The 26,336-nt window shown below is 36.7% G+C and overlaps 4 protein-coding genes and 1 long non-coding RNA gene across 6 annotated transcripts; 2 read left to right on the plus strand and 3 right to left on the minus strand.

Annotated features, from left to right (window-relative positions):
- The first annotated feature begins 663 nt into the window (after window positions 1-663).
- LOC111798567 (pentatricopeptide repeat-containing protein At3g62470, mitochondrial) lies at window positions 664-3,838 on the plus strand. Of its 2 annotated transcripts, none has more exons than XM_087125471.1 (3): window positions 664-2,764; window positions 2,936-2,984; window positions 3,533-3,838. In XM_087125471.1, exon 1 carries the CDS (start codon window positions 821-823, stop codon window positions 2,726-2,728), a length of 1,908 nt encoding a protein of 635 aa, XP_086981597.1. In that variant the 5' UTR covers window positions 664-820; the 3' UTR covers window positions 2,729-2,764; window positions 2,936-2,984; window positions 3,533-3,838. The 2 variants fall into 2 exon arrangements, with proteins under 2 accessions (XP_086981597.1, XP_086981596.1); XM_087125470.1 differs by having other exon boundaries at window positions 2,933-2,984; window positions 3,533-3,620.
- A 112-nt stretch (window positions 3,839-3,950) lies between these two features.
- CKI1 (Signal transduction histidine kinase) lies at window positions 3,951-9,875 on the plus strand. The gene is made up of 8 exons (XM_087125472.1): window positions 3,951-3,989; window positions 5,687-5,784; window positions 5,874-6,110; window positions 6,281-6,985; window positions 7,089-7,464; window positions 7,542-8,122; window positions 8,237-9,523; window positions 9,666-9,875. Exons 2-8 carry the CDS (start codon window positions 5,731-5,733, stop codon window positions 9,873-9,875), a joined length of 3,450 nt encoding a protein of 1,149 aa, XP_086981598.1. The 5' UTR covers window positions 3,951-3,989; window positions 5,687-5,730.
- LOC147792049 (uncharacterized) lies at window positions 5,702-11,364 on the minus strand. Its single transcript, XR_015421665.1, has 5 exons — window positions 11,093-11,364; window positions 9,735-9,839; window positions 6,746-7,017; window positions 6,531-6,590; window positions 5,702-5,962 (listed from the first exon to the last, which is right to left on the minus strand). It is a non-coding gene; the product is annotated as an uncharacterized LOC147792049 (long non-coding RNA).
- A 995-nt stretch (window positions 11,365-12,359) lies between these two features.
- LOC111799305 (nicotianamine synthase-like) lies at window positions 12,360-13,378 on the minus strand. The gene has a single exon (XM_023682816.2). It carries the CDS (start codon window positions 13,342-13,344, stop codon window positions 12,496-12,498), a length of 849 nt encoding a protein of 282 aa, XP_023538584.2. The 5' UTR covers window positions 13,345-13,378; the 3' UTR covers window positions 12,360-12,495.
- A 10,747-nt stretch (window positions 13,379-24,125) lies between these two features.
- LOC111798021 (uncharacterized) lies at window positions 24,126-26,180 on the minus strand. The gene is made up of 2 exons (XM_023680967.2): window positions 25,902-26,180; window positions 24,126-25,083 (listed from the first exon to the last, which is right to left on the minus strand). Exons 1-2 carry the CDS (start codon window positions 25,993-25,995, stop codon window positions 24,356-24,358), a joined length of 822 nt encoding a protein of 273 aa, XP_023536735.1. The 5' UTR covers window positions 25,996-26,180; the 3' UTR covers window positions 24,126-24,355.
- Between the last annotated feature and the right edge of the window lie 156 nt (window positions 26,181-26,336).

The raw sequence follows: 26,336 nt of genomic DNA on the forward strand, positions 1-26,336 counted from the left end.
GCTGGCTCCCAAACGGAGTGCATTGTGAGATCTCACATCGGTTGAAGAGGGGAATGCGTTTGTAACTTTTAACTTGAACAAGGGTTTTTGTGAGATCTCACATTGGGAGGAACAAAACATTCTTTATAAGATATCGAAAACTTCTCCCTAATAGATGCATTTTAAAAATTGTGAGATTAACGACGATACGTAACGAGCCAAAGCGGACAACATCGATTAGCGGTGGGCTTTGACTATTGGAAATAGTATCAGAAAATTGTGAGATTGACGGCGATACGTAACGAGCCAAAGAGGACAACATCTGTTAGCGGTGAGATTTGATTATTGAAAATGGTATCAGAGCTAGACACGGGGCAGTGTGCCAACGAGGGCACTTGACTCCCAAAGAGAGTGGATTGTGAGATGTCACATCGGTTGAAGAGAAAAATATCTACTAGTAGTGGACAACATCAGGTCACAGTGGATTTGGATATTAATAAAAAATTTAAAGTTGATATTTTTTTAAATATATTTTAATTTAAAAAAAAAAAATTCAAGGATAATATTAAAATTTTTAAAAATCAAAGGTATTTTTTTTTATTTATTAAATTAGCCTAATATTTATATATTGATGTTTTTTTTTTTTTTTTTTTTAAATTTTTAATTTTTAATTTTGTCAAATTTTTTACGTTTAAAGTGAAGCTAAAGCCCATCATCGCCGCCGGACTGGTTTTGCACCGCTGTACTCTCCGCCGACTCAACATTCAACCACTTCACTCAATCTTCCGTCTCTTTCACTACTCTCCATCAACTCCGCCGCCGTCAAATTCATGGCAGTTCAATGTCTCTCTCTCTAACTTTCCGCAGATTTTCAAATTTCTCAGCATTCCCAGCTACCAATTCCAATGCCGCCTGTCAGATTCGACGATCCTTGGGACGAGAAGGACGAAGTTTCAGAGGGAAAATGCGCGTTCCCCGTTGTAGCTCTCTGCCCTTGTCTCGTATGTTTGATTCTCGTTCTCATGGTAGTTTTCATTCTTCTCTTTGTCAAATTCCATTTATATTGCCACACGCCTCTTCATTCTTTGTTCCTCAAGAAACAATGTTGATTGCTTTAAGTTCCCGAACGATTAATTTCAGAAATCCCCCTTTCCCCTGTTTTGATTTACTAGTTAGAGGCTTTTGCGATCGAAATTCGTACTCGGATTCTGAAATTGAATGTGAGATTAGTGAGGATGATGATCGTGAGAGTGAATCTAGGGCTAATTCGATCGAAGTTGATCGTGTATGCAAGGTGCTCGACGAATTGTTTGCTTTAGATAGAAATATGGAGGCTGTTCTTGATGAGTGTGGTATCATATTGTCTCACGATCTGGTTTTGAATGTCTTGGAAAGATTCAAACAAGCTCGTAAACCTGCATTTAGATTCTTCTGTTGGGCTGCTCATAAACCAGGATTTTCCCATGATTCCAAAACTTACAATATGATGATGACAATTTTGGGGAAGACGAGGCAGTTTGAAACCATGGTTTCATTGCTTGAAGAAATGGCTGAAAAAGAGCTTTTGACAATGGAAACTTTCACCATTTGTTTCAAATCCTTTGCAGCTGCAAAAGAGAGAAGGAAAGCTATTGGGATCTTTGAATTGATGAAGAAGTATAAATATAAAGTTGGTGTAGAAACTATAAACTGCTTGCTTGATAGTCTAGGCAGGGCAAAGCTTGGTAAAGAAGCTCAAGCCGTTTTCGAGAAGTTGTGTGGTCGGTTTACGCCGAATTTGCAAACGTACACGGTTTTGTTGAACGGTTGGTGTCGGGTTAGGAATCTAATGGAGGCTGGGAAGATATGGAATCTGATGATTGATGAAGGTTTTAAGCCTGATATTGTTGCTCATAATACCATGCTTGAAGGTTTGTTGAGGTGTAAGAAGAGGTCAGATGCTATCAAGTTGTTTGAGGTTATGAAAGCGAAAGGCCCGTCCCCTGACGTTAAAAGCTACACGATCTTGGTTCGAGATTTCTGTAAACAAAACAAGATGAAAGAAGCGGTTGAGTATTTCGAAGAAATGCAGGGGGCGGGATGTCGACCCGACACTGGAATCTATACATGTTTGATCACAGGATTTGGGAATCAAAGAAGAATGGACATGATTTATGGGATACTAAAAGAGATGAAAACAAATGGTTGCCCACCTGATGGGAAGACCTATAATTCTCTGATCAAGTTGATGACGAACAGGCGAATGCCCGACGATGCTGGTCGGATATACAACAAGATGATTGAAAGCGGTATTAAACCAACGATCCACACGTACAACATGATGATGAAGTCCTACTTTCAAACAAGGAACTACGAAATGGGTGTTTTTGTTTGGGATGAAATGAAGCAAAAGGGGTGCTGCCCGGACGATAACTCGTACACCGTGTTCATCGGAGGGCTCATAAGTCATGGACGATGCAGCGAAGCAGGTAAGTATCTCGAGGAAATGATCGAAAAAGGAATGAAGGCTCCTCAGCTTGATTACAACAAATTTGCTGCTGATTTCTCTAGAGCTGGAAGACCTGACATTCTTGAAGAATTAGCTCAAAAACTGAAATTCTCTGGTAAATTTGAAGCATCTAATGTGATTGCACGATGGGCTGAGATGATGAGGAAGAGAGTCAAGAGAAGAACACCTAGGAACATTGTCAATGCCGATCATAGCAACCGACTGATACACGATGAACACTATTTTTCAGTCCGTCCATGAGCGGGAAAACTCGAACCTTTGACCTGCCAATCGACGGTATATACCTATGTCAACGTCGGTCGGGCTATGCTCTGGTTGATTAGTCTATCCATTGAGTATTGTATTTTAATAGCAGACTGTAAATTTATTAGAATTTCAGCTTGGTTTATTTCACATCAATTTGATATTAATTCTGTTTTGCTTAGAGAATTTTTTCTGATGCAGCAGGTTTTGTGGATGAGATCAACGACCATAAAAAACCGAAGAGATTACTCGGGTAATTTTTCTCGATCTTTTAGTCGAAGATATAATCTTATCCGATACAAAATTTTTAACTATGTTGTTGAATTTTTTCTATTATATATTTACTTTGAAACTCGTAGTTTTGTATCCCGGGGATCTTCGTCACTAATTTGTTAAACACTTATGTGACGCATTAGCTGTGCGTTACTTTTAGGGATAAGAGGTCGGGACATTAACATAGAGACACAAAAGAAAGAAAAAGCTTTGGAACCCTTAAGAAACTTCTTAAGGCTGAATTCATTTATTAGAAACTTTTTAAAGTACGAAATTAATTATTCGAAGAACCCGTCACAAATCAAGCTTTTAAAAGATGAAACGAAGTTATTTACAATAAACATAGAGCAAACCGAGAAGGTTTATAACACTTCGATACCAATTTTAAATTCTTAATTCTTTTTCAAATTTTTAGTTTCCTTTTTAATTTTTTTAAATTTTTTCTATGATTTGAATGGTTGGATTTTCCTAAACAATTTTGCTTAATTTTGTTCCAAATTGATGGTCGGATTTCAATTTTCATGGAAGGTTCAAAAAGAAGTCGAGGTTGACAAAAGTCCAACCTAGTGTCACAACCATACTACGAAGAGAGTAGGTTGTGACCCTTATGTCGAGCAGACAAAGCGGCAACCCTTAGGAGGTGTCCATTGAGCCACGCGAAGGTCCCACATGGTTGAAAAAGTACGACTGTGACACAATACTAATGCTTTAAACTGTTCCGTTATTCTTAAGTCATTGTTTAGCAATATCTGAGACGAAAATTTCTAATACGTAGATTTTGTCTAATTATTAGGAATATTTTACCATATATATTTAAAAACATTTAAATCTCTATCTACTTTTTCCTTCTTGGCTCAATTCCATATATAAATATTTGTTCATAAGGAGAGAAAAAGCTTGAAATTTTTTTGCAGAAGAACAAGAGCGTTTTAAACTTCAGCGGAGAACAAGCACAAACAAAGCCTAAGCACCAGCAATTTCAAAGGTCTCTCTCTCTCCCTTACAAATATTACTAGTTTTGTAACACGTTCGTGGAATATCGAGTTGGGTTAAGAGGATATGTAACATGCTTGTGGAATATCGAGTTGGGCTAAGAGAATAGGTAACATACTCGTGCAATATCGAGTTGGGTTAAGAGGATAGGTAACATGCTTGTAGAATATCAAGTTGGATTAAGAGGATAGGTAACATGCTCGTGGAATATCGAATTGGACTAAGAGGATAGGTAACATACTCGTGGAATATTGAGTTGGGCTAAGAATATAGGTAACATACTCGTGGAATATCGAGTTGGGTTAAGAGGATAGGTAACATGCTCGTGGAATATCGAGTTGGGCTAAGAAGATAGGTAACATACTCGTGGAATATTGCTAAAAGGATAGGTAACATGTTCGTGGAAGAGGATAAGTAACATGCACGTGGAATATCGAGTTAGACAAAGAGGATAGGTAACATACTCGTGGAATATCGAGTTGGGCTAAGAGGATTAGTAACATGTTCGTGGAATCTCGTAATAACGTTCATAATTATTTTTCTTTCGTTAAAATATAAGTTTAATCCTTCAATTTTGAGTTTTGTGATTATTTAATCCCTTTTAACTTTTAAACGTGTTTAGGGTTTAGGGTTTATTTAATCAGTTTTGTTTGATATGTTTTCAATAGAATATTGAATCGGGTTAAGAGAATAGGTAACATATTCATGAAATATCGTAACAACGTTTATAATTATTTTTCCGCCATTACAATACAAGCTTAGTCCTTCAATTTTAAATTTTATATCTATTTAATCTACGTGTCTAATAAATTAGTCTCAAAATTTTAATTTTGTATATGATATGTTTTTAACAAATATATATAAATATATATATTTTAAATGAACTTTAAAATTCCGAAAATTTGTAATTTTCAAAATTTTAGAACTTTAATTAATTTTTTTTTCAACCTTTTGAATTAATGTAATAATTTTGTACGGAAAAAGGAAAAGAATAATTATCAATAATATGCCATTAACAGAAAATATATACAATTACCTTTTTTTATTTTATTTTATTTCCTTGAAATTCTTTATTTAATTTAATTTATGTTTTGAATTATTTTATTTACTTTCCTTAAAATAATTTATTACACACTTTTCCTTAATTTCTTTCCTTCAAAAAATGTGATTCTCTTTTATTTATTTATTTATTTAATAAATAAAAAAAACATGGCCTGTTTTTTCCTAGGAAACATATTCTGGGTATATTTTGATTCTTTCGCATGTTTTTTTTTAATATTTAGAATTATTTCCTTAACTAATAAAATCATAATCTATCATATTTATTTAACAGATTTAATTAATTTTAATTTAAAATATATTATATAAACTCATATTGTTATTATTATTATTAATTCTTTCTTTTCCCATTCACTTTATTTCCATTTATTTTTTCATTTTGCTATAATTTCATATTTTTTTTAATAAATTGTAATTATTTTAGATTTTGTTATCCATAATCTGCTTTTATTATTCTTAATATTTTATTTAATTGAAATTAATGAAAATTCTCCAAAATCCCAAATTCCTTAATTTTCTCATATTTCCATTTTTACCAATTTCAAAAGGCTAATTAATTTTTTTTTAATTATTATTTTGAATATTAATTTTTTTATTTTTCATTTGTATATTTCTTGGTGGTGAAATTAGGTAATGATTGGAAAATTCACAAGTAGAAGAAGAAGAGAACAGCCATGAAGCTTTTCTTATTCATAATTTCAAGGCCAATTTCTTTCTCCATTTTATTGGTAAGGAATAATTCTTCCATTTAAATCCATATTCGAATTCTTTTTCTCCAAAATGACATGAACTATTCGAACTTGAACCTTCATTGCAGGCATTTGTGTTACTCGTACTTCCAAGCTTGTTGATTCCATGCTGGTACGGTACGATCAAACGTATTCATTCTCATCTCCTCACGAATACCTACAATGATACCTTAGAAATGTCAATCGAGATGGAGAGAATATCGACTTCGATTCAACCAATTTATTCGTCGACAACAAGTTTAGTTAAAACTTTCGACTCATCTCTCAATGGAAGTCAGATTTCGTCTTTTGAACTGAAATCTAAGGTTAGCAGATAGATATCTACCTAATTCCTTGTTCTCAACTTGTTTAAATCCGACTATAAGAAAAAGGATCCTTGATCTTAAATGGTTGACTCGATTTGGGCTCGAAACATCGAGTAATGTCGATTACGTCTTCAAACTATTAATGTTTTGAATGTGTTTTGATCTTTCAGATTGCTCCTATGTTATTTCAAGGATTTGCAATCATTCCATACCTGACTCAAATTTCCTATATTGGGATAGATGGTCTATTCTTCTCATACTACACTGACAAAAACCAAACTTTTGCAGTCTATTCTAACTCAACCTTCACTGCCAAATTCTATCCTCCTCCTCCTCCTCCAGGAAGGGAATGGAGTTGGCGGACTCAATTAGTAAACTCCAGCACAGGGGAATTATATGGGGATATGGTAGAGACCTTACCCACAGTCACTACCAAGACGAGCTGGTTCCGAGACGCCCTGAATAACGAAGAAAGTGCCTCTGTAGGGAAAAAATGGAGCTCAGATCATGAACTTTTGTTGCTCAACACAGTCAGAGTAAATGGAAGAAATGGAGTTTTCTCATTTGGGTTTTCAATCAAAGCACTCATTGATCTGTTCTTCACTAGCATTGAACGACAAGGAGGGAGATTGTACCTGGCCAGCACTGAAGGAGAAATTCTAGTCCAAGGGTTTCAGAACATTAAGATGGTCCTTGCTAATGGTTCAGCTTCATTTCGGTTCATGAAGCCGAATGGCAATGAAACTGCTCGCGTTGAGAACGTCTCATGTCGGCCTAGGAAAGAAGCCTTTGATGCAAAGGATTATTTCTATAATCTCTTCGGTACAAACTATATGATATACTGCTCTCCACTTGAGATATTGGGCGTGCAGTTGGTAAGTCATCATTTCCAACAAGAACGTATTTCCTGAAAAGTTAAGAACATATGAATCAGTTCATAATTATAAGAATTGTCTGTTACTTATGTTTTTATTTCAGGTCTATTCATTAGTATTGCCACAGAAAGAGTTAGCTAGCCTTGTCCACAAGAGTAGTAGAATGGGACTAATTCTTCTTATACTAACAATGAGTACTACAGTTATCTCCATTTTTGGTTTTGTGTTCATAGTCATTAGAGCAGCAAACAGAGAGATGCATTTATGTGCCAAACTCATTCAACAAATGGAAGCAACTCAACAAGCAGAGAGAAAAAGTATGAACAAGAGTGTTGCTTTCACACAAGCAAGCCACGACATTCGCGCTTCTTTGGCAGGAATTATTGGCTTGATTGAGATATGCCATAACGAAGCTGCCCCAGGTTCAGATTTAAACATAAACCTAAAACAGATGGATGGTTGTACAAAGGATCTTCTAGGTAATTCACATTCAAAACTTGAACATTCATCTCCTTGATTGTCAAACATATAAAAATTTGGTTATAATCTATTTCAGCCATATTGAACTCTATTTTGGATACAAGCAAGATTGAAGCAGGAAAAACACAGCTTGAGGAAGAAGAATTTAATTTGAGTCAACTTCTTGAGGATGTGGTAGATTTGTATCATCCAGTGGGAATGAAGAAAGGAATAGACATAGTGTTAGATCCTTATGATGGCTCCATTATCAACTTTTCACAAGTGAAAGGTGATAGAGGAAAGCTTAAACAAGTGTTGTGCAATTTACTAAGCAATTCTGTTAAATTTACTTCCGAAGGTCACGTAACTGTTCGAGCGTGGGTGAAGAATTTACCTGATATGCAGAATAAGTTGATTCCTTCGAATCACAATGGTGAAATATTGAAGCATCTATCCTTCTTATTATGCAAGGACACACCAACATTACGAGAACAGCAAACCGCAGATAATGGAGTTCATTTGAATCCTAATTGTTATGAATTTATATTTGAGATAGATGACACAGGGAAAGGCATTCCTAAAGAGAAGCGGAAATTGGTTTTCGAGAACTACGTCCAGGTAAAGGAAACAGCTCAGGGACAAGGAACTGGCTTGGGACTTGGCATTGTTCAATCTTTGGTATGTAACTTTCCCTCGTGTATCTTGCTAATTTGCTACTAAATGTTTAAGTTGAAGCTCAGCTCATTACTTAGATCAAAGATATTTCAAGTACATTTGTTTCTATTATTGAAGGTACGCTTGATGGGAGGGGATATAGAAATTTTAGACAAAGAGATTGGAGCAAAGGGAACATGCTTCAGGTTCAGTGTTCTTCTTAATGTTTCAGAGGGCAACATCAATTCTGGTAATAACACATGTCAATCATTGGCTGCCCCAAAACTGACATTTCGAGCCCCCAGTCCAAGTCCCCGTTCCCCAAGACCAATCCAAACTACTAGTTTAAAAACCGAAACATCTCGTGTCCTTCTCTTAATTCGAAACGATCAACGAAGAATGATATGCAAGAAATTCATGGAAAGTCTTGGAGTAAGAGTAATGGCTATGAATCAGTGGGAGCAACTTCTTTTCACTCTACAGAAAATATTAGAGAAACAGAGCCATTCTAGGCACAGCCCAAGAGGCAGGTCAGGTAATAGTTCATCAAGTGATTACCTAAACAAATCAGCATCTGGTAACTCCAGCAATGGGCTAAATACAAATGCTTCTTTGGGTGCAATGAAAGAAGAGACAAATTACTTGCTTTCAGTATTCAAAAAGACTAGTCCCAAAGGTGGAATTACCTTCATCTTGATTGTAATCGATGCCGGTGCAGGACCATTCACAGAAATATGCAATATGGTGTCTAATTTTAGAACTGGACTTCAAGAGGCCTATTGTAAGGTTGTTTGGCTGGTGGAGAATCAAATGTCACACATCGTCAACCACAAGGGGCTAGACTCGAACATTTTGGAGTTCAATGATGTTGTTATATCCAGACCTTTTCATGGTTCTCGTTTGTATGAAGTGATAAGACTTCTTCCAGAGTTTGGAGGCACATTACAAAGCAGAGAAAGTAGTAGATTATATCAGAGTGACAGTGTTCCAAAAGATCCAAGTTCATCCCTAAACGAATATCGTGGTAAGGCCAAGGAGAGGATTTCACCAAATTTTAGAGACCAAATTGCAACAAGAGTACAACAAGAAACAAAATCAAGCACGGGGACCTCCCCAAAGAATTTGTCATTGAATCAAATTCATTCTTTTTTAGGCTCAAAGACTAGAATCTCACCAGTTAGTGGGCAGCAAAGTCAACACCAAGAAATACAAAAACCTCTAGGTGGGAAAAAAATCTTGGTTGCAGAGGACAATGTAGTGTTACAAAGACTAGCTAGATTGAACCTTGAAAAACTTGGCGCAACTGTTGAGATATGTGAAAACGGAGAGGCAGCTTTGGAGTTCGTTTGCAATGGCTTAGGCAATCAGCGAAAACACGGAGCTTCAAATATTCTTCCTTACGACTACATACTAATGGACTGTGAGGTAAGAACTTAGCTACTAAATGGAAATGCACTCATTATCCTACTTCCAACTAGAACATATTTGCAAATGATCAAGTTTTTAGCTTCCTGCAATAATTTATGTTCATTTGAGATTGATTTTTATGAGAATTTGCATATGGTAGATGCCAGTAATGGATGGATATGAAGCAACTAGACAGATAAGGAAGGTGGAAAGAGATTACAACACTCACATTCCAATTATTGCACTGACTGCCCATGCATCAGGAGAAGAAGCACGAAGAACAATTGAAGCTGGAATGGATGTTCATTTAGGCAAGCCACTGAAAAAAGAGAGCCTACTAGAAGCCATTAAATGTATCCATAGTAAATAATGTTCTTCTTTCAATTAGCAGATTAAACTATAAAATCTCAATGATTCATAGGATATAATATATATGTACAACTAATGAATTCAATGCTCGTGTTGTTTTATGTGTTTGGACATGTTAGAGAGATAATCAAATGACTCTGTTATCTCAAGGTTTTGATAAGCCAAAATAGACCTATCCTTCTGCCAAATCAAATCCTTGAATATCGATCCAAAAGAAACCACATGTAACAATTATAAAAAGATACTCAAAACAGGACGAACAAACACAAATTTGAATATCGATGGTAACGGCCCAAATCCACACCCTTATAAAAGGAAGGGTCTTTTTTAGGCTTCCCCTCAAGCCTTTAAAACGCATCTGCTAGGGGAAGATTTCCACACCCTTATAAAAGGAAGGGTGTTTTGTTCTCTTTCCCAACCAATGTGGGACATCACAATCCACCCCCCTTCGGGGCTCAGCGTCCTCGCTGGCACTCTTTCCTTTCTCCAATCGATGTTGGACCCCGCCAAATCCACCCCCCTTTAGGGCCCAGCGTCCTTACTGGCACACCGTCTCGTGTCTACCCCCTTTGGGGAACAACCTCCTCGCTCGCACATAGTCCGGTGTCTGGCTCTGATACCATTTGTAATGGCCCAGATCCATTGCTAGCCGATATTGTCCTCTTTGGGCTTTCCCTTTCAGGCTTCCCCTCAAGGCTTTAAAACGTGTATGCTAGGGGAAGGTTTCCACACCCTTATAAAGGGAATGGTGTTTTGTTCTCCTCCCCAACAAATGTGGGACATCACATCGATCAACATCTTTTTGTTTCCACAGATCCAAAACATTCAATATCAATACGAGACGTTAATCAATATTTACATTATACTATAAAAATATGAATGGAATACTAACAAAATACAACTTAAAATGTGTGAAATGTTGTAAAGAATTCAATTGACAGAAGCCTGAACGTTTCGATTAATATCATCACATCCTTGCTTAAAGATCATCCAGAGATTTGTAATATATGTCTCACAGAAACAACAAAACTCCAATATTCAAACAAAATGTTTCACAGAATCTGAACAACTATCAAGAAATAGTTCAACTAGAAAACCTTTATTTCTATCCATATACTTGGATTCAATTTGTCAATTTTCACCTTAAATTTTCAATTCCTAAACATTAAATTTCACGAAAATGAACTCAAATTCTTGACCTACCTACTTTTGTCTTACCTACTTCAATCCGTAGTAGCTCGATGTAATCCTTTTTCCTTGAAAATGAAGATTCCAGCTTCCTTCCACCGCCGGCGTACACCGTTCTTAGAAGCTGATGAGATCTGGCCGTCGATTGCATCTTCCTTATCAAATCGAGAGATTTCTCCCATCAAAAACACCGAAATTCCTGAAAAAAGCATGACGTTTGCCGACAATTTGAATCATAGACCTCAAAAACGGAGAAATTCAATAGGAATAAGAGAAATCAGAGAAAAGAACAAAATTCTCGATCATCATTTAAATTAATTGACGATTTTCTTAAATGGAAAATGATTATTAAATTTAAAATAAAATAAAAAAAAATATTAAAATTTTATTTACAAGACATTAAATAAATTTAAATATATTTTAAAAATATATATATGAGAAATACACTATTAGGATCATATTACTCACACACTCGATCTAGATGAAGAACAAAAGAGACCGTATAGGTTTATCTTTTAAGTCTTTCTTAACTATTATATTTTCAAGATTAGTCTCGTGGTCTCGGTTCATTCATGTACTTCTCTTTTACTCGGTGTCACAACTTACGTGATCATTTTATATTTTTTATAATATTTGACATGACTTGAAATTACCGAAATAATTTTGGAGAAACACGGCTAACTTTAATAACACAGAATTAGCATTACAGGTGTATACAGGTCGGATTGAATTGAAACAACCTGAATTTTCAGGTTATTTGGGTCGGTGACGTGAATGACCCGAATACAATATGATGGTCACGTTTAACTCAAATATCAAACATTTACGAGTCACGACACATTACTAACATCTGTTACAAACAATAAATATGCTCTTAAGAGTAGAGTTGGGTTGAAAATCTTATTGTTAGGTTGGTCGGGTTGACCCAACTAAAAAAGTTCAAACCAGCAAACCGAACCGAACTTATTCATATAATAAACAAATTATTTAACTCTCAGTCGACTATAATCACAATAATCGGAATCTTAGATAATTGATCGGCCATATTAAAAGTTTTGAGGCCACATCAAATGGAAATGATCCCGTTAAATAAAAAGTAATCACTAATTATATAATTATATTAGTAAGGTTATCACGATCCACTTTTCAAACGTTTGAATTACAGATCACGACGTGAATTGACAGATGGATACCGAAAAATACGGTAAAATTCTTATATGAAAACAACACAGTATTATAAATATTTATATATCGAAAAAACTACTAGGAGAGACAGATGACTCGGGTGGACAACTCATGTACTAAGGTTTTCATTTGTTGCGAATTTTATTTTAATGAAATGCTCACCGGCTTACATAGATCCTCTTTTTTTCCGTGTCATAGGATCATAATTAAGTATAGATAATAATTATATAATAACGTTTTAAATCACATTATAATCGAGCCAACACGATCGAATTGACAACATCATCAGTAGGATGAAACGTTGTAAGAATCTCAAACCCTCGAAGATCAGAAGCTTCCACCACTGGATAAAGAAACGCACGTGCACCATACGCGCTTCTCAACATCAACAACGAGCCACTAGTCATGTTCTTACGTAAATGCTCGATTACCTTAACTTTCTCCTCTTTCTCCATTCCCACCAACGCTGCCAAAAACACCACCTCGAACTCTCTCAACATGTTCGAGGTGACGTCCATGATATCAGTAGTGTGGAACAACATCCGCTTCGACAAGTCCACGTCGCTTGCCACGAGTGCCATAGCCTTGGCATTAGCGGATGAGTCGACATCAAAGTTGTGAAACTCGGTCGTCGGGAGGTATTTCAAAGCCATGATGATGGACGAGAACGGGAGAGCACCAGAGCCAATGAATGCCACTTTGGACGGTGGAGAGGATGATATGTAACGGGTGAGAATGGAGAATTCGAGATGGGTTAGTTTGAGGTAGTTGGAGTAGTAAGGGAAAAGGGAGAGATGGTCAAGAGGGTTCTGGTGGGAGGCTAAGATGGTCGAGTAATGGTGCTCGAGTAAGCCCTCGGCTTGGCCGCAGAGCTTGATGAGATGGGATCTCATGGTTTGGACGGTGGAGCTGAGGTTCGAGACGTCGATGAGCGGCGGAGACGGAGGAGGAGGCGGCGGAGGGGTGCAGGCGAGGACGAGCTGAGAGAAGAGGGAGTTGACATGTTTGGAGGGTTGGAGGCTTTGGAGAGTGGAGATTTTGTGGTAAAGTTCTGAGACCTTTTGGACCAAAAGGAGCCCTTCGCCGTCGCAACACATGGTGATAGTTGAAAGAAGAAGAAAAGGAAGAGACTTTGTTGGTAGATGTCTAGTGTTCAACAATGGAGTTCCTTTTATAGGTGAAAAGGTTTATGGGTTCGTAACTTGGGTTGGGTGGGGTCCGGTTAAGACATTATGGGTTCGTAAGTTGGATTGGGTGGGGCCGGATTAAGACATTTTTCGAGTTGTAAACCTTAATTAAATTAACCCGATTCAACTATAAAACTGTTTATTTTTCGGTATAAGAGTTGGGTTCATAAGTTGGGTCGGGTTAAGACATTTTTCGAGTTGTAAACCCTAATTAACTCAGTTTGATTCAACTATGAAACTATTTATTTTTCGGTATAAGATTTGGGTTCGTTAGTTGGGTCGAGTCGGGTCGGGTTAATACATTTTTCGAGTTGTAAACCCTAATTAACTAAACCCGGCTCAACCATAAAACTATTTATTTTCAGTGAAAAGGTTTATGGGTTTGTAAGTGGGGTCGGGTGGGGTCGGGTTAAGACAGTTTTCGAGTGGTAAACCTTAATTAACTCAACCCGATTCAACCATAACACTGTTTCTTTTTCGGTATGAGATTTGGGTTCGTAAGTTGGGTCGGGTTAAGATATTTCTCGAGTTGTAACCCCTGATTAACTCAACCCGACTCAACTGTAAAACTGTTTATTTTTTAATATAAGATTAGCAATTTAATTTTTCAATATATGTTTTGTTTTATGAAAAGGTTATGGGTTCGTAGGTCGGGTTGAGTTGGGTTGGGTTAATACATTTCTTCAATTGTAAACCCTAATTAACTAAATCCGGCTCAACCATAAAACTGTTTATTTTTAGTGAAAAGGTTTATGGGTTTGTAAGTTGGGTCGGGTGGGGTCGGGTTAAGAAATTTTTTGAATTGTAAACCCTGATTAACTCAACCCGATTCAACCATAACACTGTTTATTTTTCGGTATAAGATTTGGGTTCATAAGTTGGGTCGGGTTAAGACATTTCTCGAGTTATAAACCCTAATTAACCGATTCAACCATAAAACTGTTTGTTTTTCGGTATAAGAATTGCAGTTTAATTTTTCAATATATATTTTGTTTTATGAAAAGGTTCGGGGTTTCGGAAGTTCGGTTGAGTTGGGTTAGGTTAAGACATTTCTCCAATTGTAAACCTTAATTAACTCAACCAGACTTATTATTAAATTTTCCACGTCATCAATTTTTAATACTATATATTTTTCCATTCACTTATAAAAATTTTATTTTCTTTTAATTATTTTATTTATTTTCTTATTTATTGTTTGGGTTTTTGTCATTTATTTGAGAATACATCTAAATTTCAAAAAATTTAAATTGATAAATTATATTATCAAATTTTTTTATTTAACCTTTTATTTTTTTGGAAAAAGATTATTACTATTATAAATAAATTTAAAAAAGTTATTTTCTTATTTATTGTTTGGGTTTTTGTCATTTATTATTATTATTTTAAAATATTTGTGAAAAGACGAAATTGCCCTTATATATTATAATTAGGTTTCCTAAAATGGTAGAGCTTGCATGCGTTATTTATAATATAGTGTATTATGTCGACATTCCTAATTTAGATTTGATTATGATTATGTGTATTTTTCAATTCATTGGCTCAAAAATATTAATCTTAATTAAATCATTATTAATCCCTCCAATATCGATATAAATTTTAATTAATATAACAGCTTTGTCTTTTTCATTATCGAGTGGTTTACAACGATTATCCCTCTAGCTCAACCCGGGAGATACTTAAAGCGTTTGAATTTGCTGATTACCAAAGACTAGAAATTGTTTTTAAAAATTTATCGTTAAAAGATGATACTGAAGGGAAATTCACGGGAAAATTCTCGAGAGAAAGTTGAAATTACGAAATTGCCCTCATATTTAAAATGTTCATATTTGACGTCCAAAATTAATTAAAGTGATTCATAATCTGTAATTTTAAGTAATTTGTTAGGAGAGATATTATTCTTATTCTATATTTATATTACTCTAATTTTCTCTCGGGTCTATTTAATCTCTAAATTTTTAAAATTATAATTTAGTCCATAACTTCGATTTTTTTCAAAATATATGAAATTTTGTATATACAACCTGAGACATCTGGAAGTTTTGTGTCTATTTAGTCTCTAAACTTTCAAAATTACAAATTAGTCCATAAACTTCAATTTTTTCAGAATTTACCGATTTGCAAATTAGTCCACCACTAATCGATATTGTCATTATTGAGCTTTTCTTCTGCATTTTCCTTAAAATTTTAAAAACAGTTCTACTAAAAATTTTAAAAACAGGTCTACCAAGAACAGATTTCCACATCCTTATAAACAATGTTTCGTTCTCCTCTTCCACTAACGTGGAATTTCACGTAGAACAGATTTTCACACTCTTATAAAGAATGTTCTGTTCTCCTCTTCAACTGACGTGGAATCTCACGTAGTACAGGTTTTCACACCCTTATAAAGAATGCTCCGTTCTCCTCTTCAACTAACGTGGAATGTCACGTAGAACAGATTTTCACACCCTTATAAAGAATGTTCCATTCTCCTCTTCAACTAACGTGGAATCTCACGTAGAACAGGTTTTCACACCCCTATAAAGAATGCTCCGTTCTCCTCTTCAACTGACGTGGAATCTCACGTAAAATAAATTTTAAAAACAGGTCTACTAAGAACAGGTTTCCACACTCTTATAAAGAATGTTCCGTTCTCCTCTCCAACTGACGTGGAATCTTACGTAAAATAAAATTTAAAAACAGGTCTACTAAGAACAGTTTTCCACACCCTTATAAAGAATGTTCCATTCTCGTCTCCAACTGACGTAGAATCTCAGATAAAATTTTAATTTATATATAAGAAATCAATAAATCACAATGAATTTGTCGAAAACTTAACATTTTTTAAAGTTCAAAGATAAAATATTTCTCAAAAAAAATAAAAAAAATTAAGAATATGAATCAAATCCCATAAAAAGACAATAATTGAAACCATTTTTTAAAAAAATAATGGATTGTGATTCAATGATGGCTTATACACTTCCATGGTGGAGTAAAAGTAAGGGTTCCATTGCCTTTCTTTTGATCGTTGTTATTTGTATCTCTAAAGTTTGGCCTTTTGAACGCCCATTAGCCTTTCAAACCCAAAGTGGGAGTGATTTATAAATCAAAGTGTGGGCATTGCATGCCACCATGTGCTCACCACACATGTTTGCATGTCTTGCTTCTTCCCAAGCCCACCAAGAACCTCGCCTCAAAGAAGATTATCGAAACCGAAACCGACCCCACAAAGTAATCATATCGTGTTTTGTTTTAACACGATATGTTCTAGAGGTTCATGATGCACTGAGCTATGTCTACTTGTATGTATCGTGATGCATCTAATTGAACGTTTGTTTCGACTTGTTATGTTCGATATGTTGATGCACTGAAAGATGATATGGTTATGTCTACTTTCTTTTGTTTTTGCAAGTTATTTGTGAGATCCTATATTGATTGGGGAGGAGAACGAAATATTCTTTATAAAAGTGTGGAAATCTCTCCCTAACAAATGCGTTTTGAAAACCTTAAGGGGAAGCCTAAAAGGGAAAGCATAAAGAGGACAATATCTACTAGAGGTGGGTTTGGGCCGCTACAAATGGTATTAGAGTCAAACACGAGGCGATGTGCCAGCGAGAAGGCTGGCCCCGAAGGCGGGTGGACACAAGTCGATATGCCAGCAAGAACACTGGACCCCAAAGGGAGTGGACACAAGGTGGTGTGCCAGCAAAAACATTGGGCTCCGAAGGGAGTGGATTGTGAGATCCCAAATCGGTTGGGGAGGAGAACGAAATATTGTTTATAAAAGTGTGAAAACCTCTCCCTTAACATAGACATCTTAAAAACATTGAGGGGAAGCCCAAAGAGAACAATATCTGCTAGCGGTGGACTTGGACCGTTTCATTATTATAGATCTTGATGATACACCATCCCCCCTCCCCCTCCCCCGCCCCCAATCGCACCCCGTTTTTATCTGACCTGATGATGTTATACATGATGATGCACTGAAAGATGATATAGTTATGTCTACTTCTGTGTATATGCACTATGACGTCTCTAATCGAACTTTTGTTTCAACCGGCTATTATAAATCTTGATGATGCACCACCCCTCCCCCACCCCTAATCACACCCCGCTTTTGCCTGCCCTAATGATGTTCTACATGTTGATGATGCACTAAAAAGATTGATGTAGCTATGTCTACTTATATATACCACGATGTCTCTAATCAAACTTTTGTTTTGACCGACTAGAATGACAGTTCTACTCCTCCAAAAGTACAAAATAAATGATTATTTGAATCGGGGTTCCTTCTTTCTTACTCGGTTCAACTCAAAAGTCATAATGTCTCAAAACAACGAGGCCATAGAGAAACCCTTTTTCATTCCTTTCTTTCTACCCTCGTGAAGAACCCCGTTCGAGATCTCCCCCGTAACAAATAAAACAGTGAGGTTGCACCCCTGTTGTTTACTCCCTCCTCTCTACGAACCCTTATTAATTCTAAACTTACGTTCGCAATCTCGATGATAACTTAAACACCGTAAAAGCAAAAGTATTAAATATGCATGGTAGGACACATCATGTGTATCATGAAGATCAAATAACTTTTTCTATAATGATAAAGCATCACAAGAACACTAATCTGTCTACTCGGTCAGTTAGCATTGCCATCAACATATGCTGTACATTAACAAGAAAAAAGCATACAATACAACAAGATGTATTAATTCTACACATGATCCAAAGGGTATAATAAGCCATAAAATGTCAGTTTTTCAAGGATTCTAAGTTTGAACTGACCTCAACAAGCTCCAACATAGCTTTGTAATAATCATTTTGATTTCTTGTCTGAACCACCAGTACTGCTATCAATGGTTGATGTGGAAGCCAGTTCCATCAATCTCTCATAATCAATCTCACTAGACTTGTATTTCAACTTGAATCCACTTTGAATCCATGATTTGATACAAAACAGAGCTGGTGTGCTATCATGAGGCATACAATATCTTTGTTTATCTATATCGTCGCCTCTCCCACAAAACAGTTCTTCAGGGGCCAATGAAGTCGCCTGCACGGCCAAGAAGTCTCGAGCCATAACAGAGAGCCGTGGATAACGTGTGCTGTTAACTTTCCACCACTCTAGGACATCTGTTGATATCGGAGCCGGAGGCTCCGATAAATACTGCGTTAGCTCATCCGTCGTGTTGCTCATGCTCGCTCTTCGCTTCTTTCGAGCAATTTCCTCAGCGAAAGAGACACTTCCTCCATCTTCAATCTCTTGAGCAGTATAGCTACTGGGTATTGATGGAAAATGGTTTGAAGAATAATATCTCATGAAATGAGATCTGGCTTCCTCCAAATGGTTCCCTGAGTTAAGACTCTCTGGAATCAAGTCTCCTTTGATTCTAGGATCAAGAATTGCAGTCATGTATGTGTAAATGTTGCAAACAAGATGGCTGTAATGTTTTGCTTTCTTAGCCATGTCTTCGGCAGCACTCTTTAGCCAGTCGGGGTTGTGTCGAGAATCTCGACATGCAGCGATAGTCTCGGAAATGTGATCCATGAAAAACAGAACCAGCCCGACAGTTGGAACCTTGTTTGTGCATATGTTGTTTGTGGTTTTATAAAAGGGTTCTAAATATTGATGAACAATATTAACTACGTTCTTCTCTGTAGAGTTCAAAAGCATCTTACTGCCAAGTGTTTCCTCGTACTTCCTTATAACAGCTTCCATGGATTTCCCTGCCTACAAATGAACAAAAACTTCACATAAACTTAGTTGAACGAATAGTATATCATATGATTAAGCAAACATCAGTAGCTCATATTATTCCTTTGTGGGAGCCTAAGGCAGTTCATATCAGATCGAGTCCACAAATTAGAAACCAACAAGTTCTAGGCACATCCAAGCACTTAATTTCATTTGGACACTCAGACAAATGTTCAATTTTTTGTTGGAAAACGTTCAACGAGCTTACAAAATAGCAGAGACGTGTGCGGTATGCACGTTCAAGTTACATGGAAGGAAAAGTTTCGTACAAGCTGATCATGGTTATTTCATCCAGGTTAGAAACTAGACAATGCAGATTCTTAGTTCTGTTCAGAATGGATTTACTTAGAGAGGAGACGGGCATTCTTCGTCTCGCTCCCATCTACGAGAGATTTACGTATGTATGAAAGCATAAAAACGTTACGGAAAAACTACGCTTCAAGGAAATTATTTCTGCATGATGAAAAAGTAATTACCTTGCATACTAGATTGAGCATCTGATAATTTCCACTCCATCTTGCTGAAGCATCAAGTGGAAATTTCCAGTTACCTTCTTGATAAACTGTAGTAAACTGAACAAAATCCTCAGAGATATCCAAGCAGGCATTCAATTCTAGTACGAACTCCCGAACTTTTGCAATTATTGATTTCGTAGTTCTTAATCCATCGTCTATGATCACGTTTAGAGTACGAGCAGCACAAGGAATATAAAAGAAAGGCCCGACTTTCTGACCATCCAAATGCTCTTTCAAAGCATGACAGGCATGCATGGCGTCTTGGCTACTATCATGAGTACAAGAAAGGATTCTATTTTCTATGTTAAACTTCTTAAGAACTTTAACAAGAGAGTGAAAGATCTCAACGCCTCCACAGGGATAGGGTATGTGAGAGATATCGAGAAGCGCCTTTTGGAAGGACCAGTTTTCATCAATCCATTGGCACGTAATGCTCATAAAAGAAATTTGATCATACGAATTCCAAAAATCGAGAGTAACTGAGATCTTAGATGAAACGTGTTCCAAAGAGGCTCTTACATCTTCCTGCATGCTTCTAAAAACTTCCCGAAAAACCGCTTTGTACTTTTCAGCAGGCCATAGTTGAATAGATGGATTGAGAAACTTATACGAGTTGATCAGCCATTTTTCTTCCAAGGTCGAAGGAGGGAGAGACGATAAGATAAGCCACTTAATTATCAACCAATTTAAATGATCATAATCAATCTGTTGCTGTTTCCCTTGAGGTTGAGATTTCTTGATTATGGTGATAGGCTGTGGTGCTGGATTACTCACAATATCACCAGACTTGTCATAACCTGGATGCCGATTACTTAGGTGTCGTCCCAAATTTCCTGTTCCAATGAAAACAACATTTCGTCACCAAAGAAACGACATACGGGAGCTCGTAGAAACATACACCAAAGCTCAACACTTAAGCAGACGCAACCAGTTAAGGAAACGAAAACAATAAGTCCATCTCGGCATAGTGTTTTGCACAAAAAATTAACAATATCAATGTAAGAAGCTCTATTTCTCCTCACTAAATTGCAGACTGTTAAACATAATCAACCAAGAAATAGTATCAAAATTACCAGTAGCTGTTGCAATGGAGTAGCTCTGTCCACAAAACTTGCATCTTCTGCTTTTCCCATCAGCAGCAGTCTCGAAAAATTTGAGATAAACCGATGTCATGGTCTTTTTTCTTGGTTTTGCTGAAGGATTCGGGCTCCCCTTGTCGGATGAGCCCAAACCAATATCGATTGGGTCAATGGTTGGAATGAGTGACATATCCATCACGGACTTGGATTCCAAATCTACTTGCAGTAACACAAAGAAAGGCTAAATTCATTAAAATGAACACCTTCGTTGCACGGAACCAACATCGAAAGAAGCAATACACAAACAAGACCATTGAGAAAACTACATCCACTCTTCCAAGCAATACACAAAAGAACCGTATGCATCATACATAAGCATATAATGTTACCTTTAAATGTTTTAAATGCATTATTCACACTCCAGTCCATTTGGTTTCCCACCTCCCCACTAACAGTCCCTGTTCTAACACCAAAAAATGAAATCAAGAAAGGTAGGTAAAAAAGAAGAGTCAAATATTAACCCATTTACTATATAAAGAAATCACTTATTTCACTAATGCATGAATCTAGTAGATATATTTCCTTCGGATGTAATTTCGGATTATCGATTGGCCTTCAAATGGCTATTTAAGTTTTTTGGCTGAGAAGGTTGGCCTTTAACATTCAGTACTTTTTAAATTTACTTTCTGTTAGTATTTCTAGCTGTTAGAAGGTTGGTTAGCTCTTCCATTGAATGCTTGAAGATCTCTTTTCATTTGAAATCTTGCTTTCCAAGTTGTGGCTGGTTGAGATTCGGACCTTCAAGCCTTCAACGTTGTTGAAAATCGAAAGCAGGTTGTTGGGGTGAATCGTCTTCTTCCACACTTGATGTAACAGCCCAAGCCCACCGCTAGCAGATATTGTCCTCTTTGGGCTTTCCCTTTCAAGCTTCCCCTCAAGGTTTTTAAGACGCGTCTACTATGAAAAGGGAAAGTCCAAGTATCAGCTAGTAGTGAGCTTGAGCTGTTATACTTGAATTATCGAATTCTTGAAATCTTGGGTCTTCAAACTGACAACCCAACGCTCCGTTTTCAGCAGGAACCATTCTTACACGTTCATGATGAAGGAGTCTTGGTTCTTGGACTCCTCTTGCCATAGATTGTGTCTGTCCCTCACAGTGTGGACTGGTGTGATTTCATTCCCAAAAGCCTTGTTGATTGTTTTGGTGAATGTGAGCTACTCCATTTGGTGTGCAATGGTTCCAATAATCTGATGCAAATCACACAAACTGCCCTTCATTCCTTCCATAGAATCCTCCACCAATAGCATGCATTGAGTCAAGGATTTAGGGGAAAGACTAAAAGGTTCTAAACCGGATTGAACTGTGTCATCACTCAAAGTCATTGGGGTCTCTTCAGAAAAGGGTGCTCCAGACCAAAATTGGAGTAAAAACACCAAGGAAATACAAAATTTATAGATGAAAATGCATCATACAGCCTTATCCCAAGTATTTACAGAGGATTTAAGTCCTTATTCTAGCCAACTCTCTAACTATTAGAAACTAGAACAGCAAAAACCAAAAAAGAACATAAAAACAAAACATCTGAGCAGCTAAAATCGACAACTTACCCGAAATACATGGAACTGAAAGCTGAAACATAAACACTTGTGTCGCTTATTCCACCGCGATCCCAATTGTCAAAAACGCGATCCCGACAAAGGGTCCTCCGAAAAGACAGCCAAAGAAACAGAAACCCATTTAGCAAGTCGAAGAAAAGCTGAACCCCACGATTGGAGGAGACAAAACAGGAAGATTGAGTGACATGTTAGACGATTTGGGTTCGTCGGAAAGCTGAAAATCGGTGTGATCAAAGGATTTGGAAGAGATGGAGGGAAGGGAGGAGAAGAGTGGAGCGGCGCAAGATAGATCTGAGCCGGATCAAAGCCGAGAGAGCGAGAGAGGGGGGAGAGATTTGAGTTGAAGAAGGAAAAGAAAAGAGGCTTTGAGCAGAGCCGCTAGCGATGTGGGTGGGGGAGTGAGCGCGAGAGGAAAAGGGTTTGGATTTGGATTTGGATTTTGGGGAATTGGGGATTGGGAATTGGATTGGCTCGGCTGTGAATTTGGCGTTTCACTGTAATGGCGTGATGGCGCGTGCTCGCCACTTGGCCAATCGTCTAGCCAGCTGAGCTCTCTTTGTCTTGGCGCGTGCTCATCGCGCGTTTCTTTTATTTAAATTCAATTTTTGTGTCTTTTTCTTCCTTTTTTTTTTTTTTTTAATTTGTTTTTTCAAGTTAAAATACAATTTTTTTAAAAATAAATGATTTTTTTTTTTTTAATTCAAAAACAACCTTTCAAATTTTGTGTTTAAATTATATATTAAAATTAAGAGAAAACTATATATATATATATATATATTATGAGACGGACGGATCCACTGTTAGTAATATTATCTTGTTTGGGCTTTCCTTTTTGGGGTTCCCTCAAAGCTTTAAAATGAGTCTGATAGGGGAAGGTTTCCACACCCTTTATAAATGGTGTTTTTCGGAGCTCAGCGTCCTCGCTGGCACTTGTTCGTTTCCTCAATCGATGTGGGACTGCCACCAAATCTAACCCCTTTGGGGCCCAACGTCCTTACTGGCACACCACCTCGTGTCTAACTCCCTTCGGGGAAGAGCGATAAGGCTGATACATCGACCAGTGTCTGGCTCTGATACCATTTGAGACGGCCCAGATCCACCGCTAGCAGATATTGTCCTATTTTCCCTTTCGGGCTTCTCCTCAAAACTTTAAAACGCGTCGTGAAGGTTTCCATATATCTAAATAAAATCTATGTGAATAATTACAAAGATTTTTTTTTTAAATGCTTTTATACGGAAGATTTGGTATTAACCCTAAAAGCACGACCACCGAGGTCTGCGATATGTCTAAATTAGATAAGTGAAAATGAAAAAAATGAAAAAAAAAAGTATCATTTAAATTTTGAAATTTTGATATATGAGGTAACATTTCTGCACGTTATTTTTTTTTTTTTTTTTTGTCAAAATTGACATATTAATGGTAGACGTGCTCGTAAACACATAAGTTAATCTTATTCGACAAGAAAATACTTCGAATTCACACGGGTTAAATTAACGTTTATTTGATCATTGAGCTTTAAAAATGTACAATGATAAGTCCAAAAAATTTAAATTTTGTGTTTAAAAAATCCAAGACATTAAAAAAAAAAAAAAAAAAAACTAATCCGTCTATTAAAGTAAAAATAAATTTAAGATCAACCACTCGAAAAACATGAACTATTTCTTTCTCGGTCGTCTGACTTTCTCGTTGTGGATTATGATTCATGTGGTCGTTCCCTGCTATGTTGGTGTTTTCACTATTTGGACCTGTCGTATAACAATGGATCAGTTCATTCAACATATCCGTTCGAATCAAACCAAAATGAGTATCAAGTGTTCTATAAATTTCCAATTCCCATGGCTTCTGAAATTGGAGTCTTGAAATAACAGTTTTCTACGTTCATGAGCATGAAAGAACATCTAAAAATGTGTTTGTAAAGCAAGCGAACCCTATTTTTCTCACATTCTTGATTCTAATTCAACCAACCATAAAGAAAATTACGTCACCTAGACTCGGAGTTTTCATAATCTACAGAACCATCAGACGGCGAAGATTCATAGTTGTATGATTCTTCAGAACCTTCGGAGTTCGTGGAAATAGGAGCTTCGTTAACAAGGGAGTCGTCCGAAGCTTCGTTTTCGACGTAAGCTGCCTTTTCATGGACTACACTTTCTTCTTCACCTTCAACAAAATTGAGCAGGAAATGCATTCCATTGACAACATCATATACCATGAGTCCTATTCTACCTCCAACCCAACTACCTAAATGACTTCCTACGAGGTACCCGAACCTCCCGAGCCTTTGCTCGCCAATGAAACCGCCCCCATAGACACCGAAAAGTGTCCCTGAGCCCCTGAGGAAGCCTTCTGTGACGGAACCACCATAGTATAACGCTTCGAAAAAATCCCATCCAGAAGAGATGATCGGCCCGATGATGCGTTTCGCTTGTCTCTTTGCCAGCTTTGCTGCCTTGACTCCCTCTTTTTGTGCGTGTTTTGCTGCTTCTTTTGCAGACATTCCCTGCGCTACTGCATCGGCCAATGTCATCTCGAGAGCTTTGAGTCGTGCTCTCTCAACATGGGCCGATTGGATGTTGTAGAAGTAGAGCTTCACCCCCTCCTTCACACCACAAGCAACAGACCCAGAACCCATGTCAAGACAATTCAAGAATGTGAACTTTCCACTCTGGGACGACGCTTCCTCCCCGACCAGATGTCGACATTTCTCCGCTATAATATGTTTTTAAAACACGAACATAAGCAACTCTAAGTACAACAATGTCAAAAACTAAGGATCAAACATATATGTAATGATATGATATACCAAATAAAGCCTAGTAACTCCAGAATATAAGCACCCTGTAAGATTCAAGACATAAAAACCTTCAATCATTTGAATACTTAACGTTTGATTCTCAACATAATACCAAATTCCTCTTCAAGGTCAACATTAGAATGCGTTGAACACTTTGGGAATTCAATGATCATTATCAATAGGCAAAGAAATATGTATCACAAGATTGAGATTTAAATGTTTCCCCTCTAATTTCTCCTTTAACTTCTAAATTTGAGAGTGGTTCTGAATTATAAGTTCTTTTATAGAAAATTTTCCAAACAGATTCTAAATTGAATATAAATTTTTTTCCCTTTCTACACATCTTGGGATGTTTGTAGAGATAGAAATGAAAAGGAACATCAGTCCAAAACTTGTTCTAGATGTAATATATGATTTGACCAAATCAAATCTATGATAAATTCAAGCAAAATCAGCACAAAACTTCACAGATTTTAATACGATGCATAAACCAGAAACCATAAACGAGATAACAGCCAGTTTCATTTCTTCGAGATCTTGCAATAAACTAAACTCCATCACAGAAACACGATGATTTTCTGTTCTTTCTTCCTTCGTCATTCTCTACTTTCTCGGGAAACAAACAAAATCAAATTCCGAACAGCGAAATAATTATGATACTCGCATCTTGAACCCTTGATTCAACTACGTTTCAACATATTTATATCAGAAATGCAATCCAAATCAAACGTACCTGTGAAACTGAGGGAGATGATGCCGATGATGAACACCAGAACTTGGAGGCGCTTCTTCCCGAAATCGAAATCGAAATCAAAATCGAAATCCATGGAAATTCCTGAAGCTCACGAGTGGAATAAGGCACTAATTACAGGAATTCTCTCGAGCCAAGTCGAATCTCGGAAGGAAAATGGTAATTTGATGCGAATTTGGCAAGGAAATCTCAAACATGGGGAAGAGAAATAAGAAATGAAAGAAGCTTCCGAAGATGGAAGTGTTAACGACTCGGATTAAAGCCAAGTGTGATTTGCTTCTTTGACCCGTTGCCCGTTGGATTTTGTTTTAATTAATTTTGTTGGAAATTTAGTTTTCTTTATTTATTTATTATTATTTTAAATCACTATATTCCCTAAACTACAAATAATATCAGACTAAATTAATAAAAATACTC

Source organism: Cucurbita pepo, chromosome 7, assembly GCF_057944985.1.
Source record: "Cucurbita pepo subsp. pepo isolate OVF chromosome 7, ASM5794498v1, whole genome shotgun sequence".
Taxonomy (NCBI): Eukaryota; Viridiplantae; Streptophyta; class Magnoliopsida; order Cucurbitales; family Cucurbitaceae; genus Cucurbita; species Cucurbita pepo.

What these genes read in the sequence shown, in the direction of transcription:
- LOC111799305 (XM_023682816.2), bottom strand. Translation starts at nt 13,344, where the DNA reads ATGTGTTGCGACGGCGAAGGGCTCCTTTTGGTCCAAAAGGTCTCAGAA.
- LOC111798567 (XM_087125471.1), top strand. Translation starts at nt 821, where the DNA reads ATGTCTCTCTCTCTAACTTTCCGCAGATTTTCAAATTTCTCAGCATTC.
- LOC111798021 (XM_023680967.2), bottom strand. Translation starts at nt 25,995, where the DNA reads ATGGATTTCGATTTTGATTTCGATTTCGATTTCGGGAAGAAGCGCCTC. An exon ending in CATCTCCCTCAGTTTCACAG is followed by an intron (nt 25,084 to 25,901) that starts GTACGTTTGATT and finishes AACATATTATAG; the next exon opens with CGGAGAAATGTCGACATCTG.
- CKI1 (XM_087125472.1), top strand. Translation starts at nt 5,731, where the DNA reads ATGAAGCTTTTCTTATTCATAATTTCAAGGCCAATTTCTTTCTCCATT. An exon ending in CTTTTGAACTGAAATCTAAG is followed by an intron (nt 6,111 to 6,280) that starts GTTAGCAGATAG and finishes TTGATCTTTCAG; the next exon opens with ATTGCTCCTATGTTATTTCA. An exon ending in ACATACTAATGGACTGTGAG is followed by an intron (nt 9,524 to 9,665) that starts GTAAGAACTTAG and finishes TGCATATGGTAG; the next exon opens with ATGCCAGTAATGGATGGATA.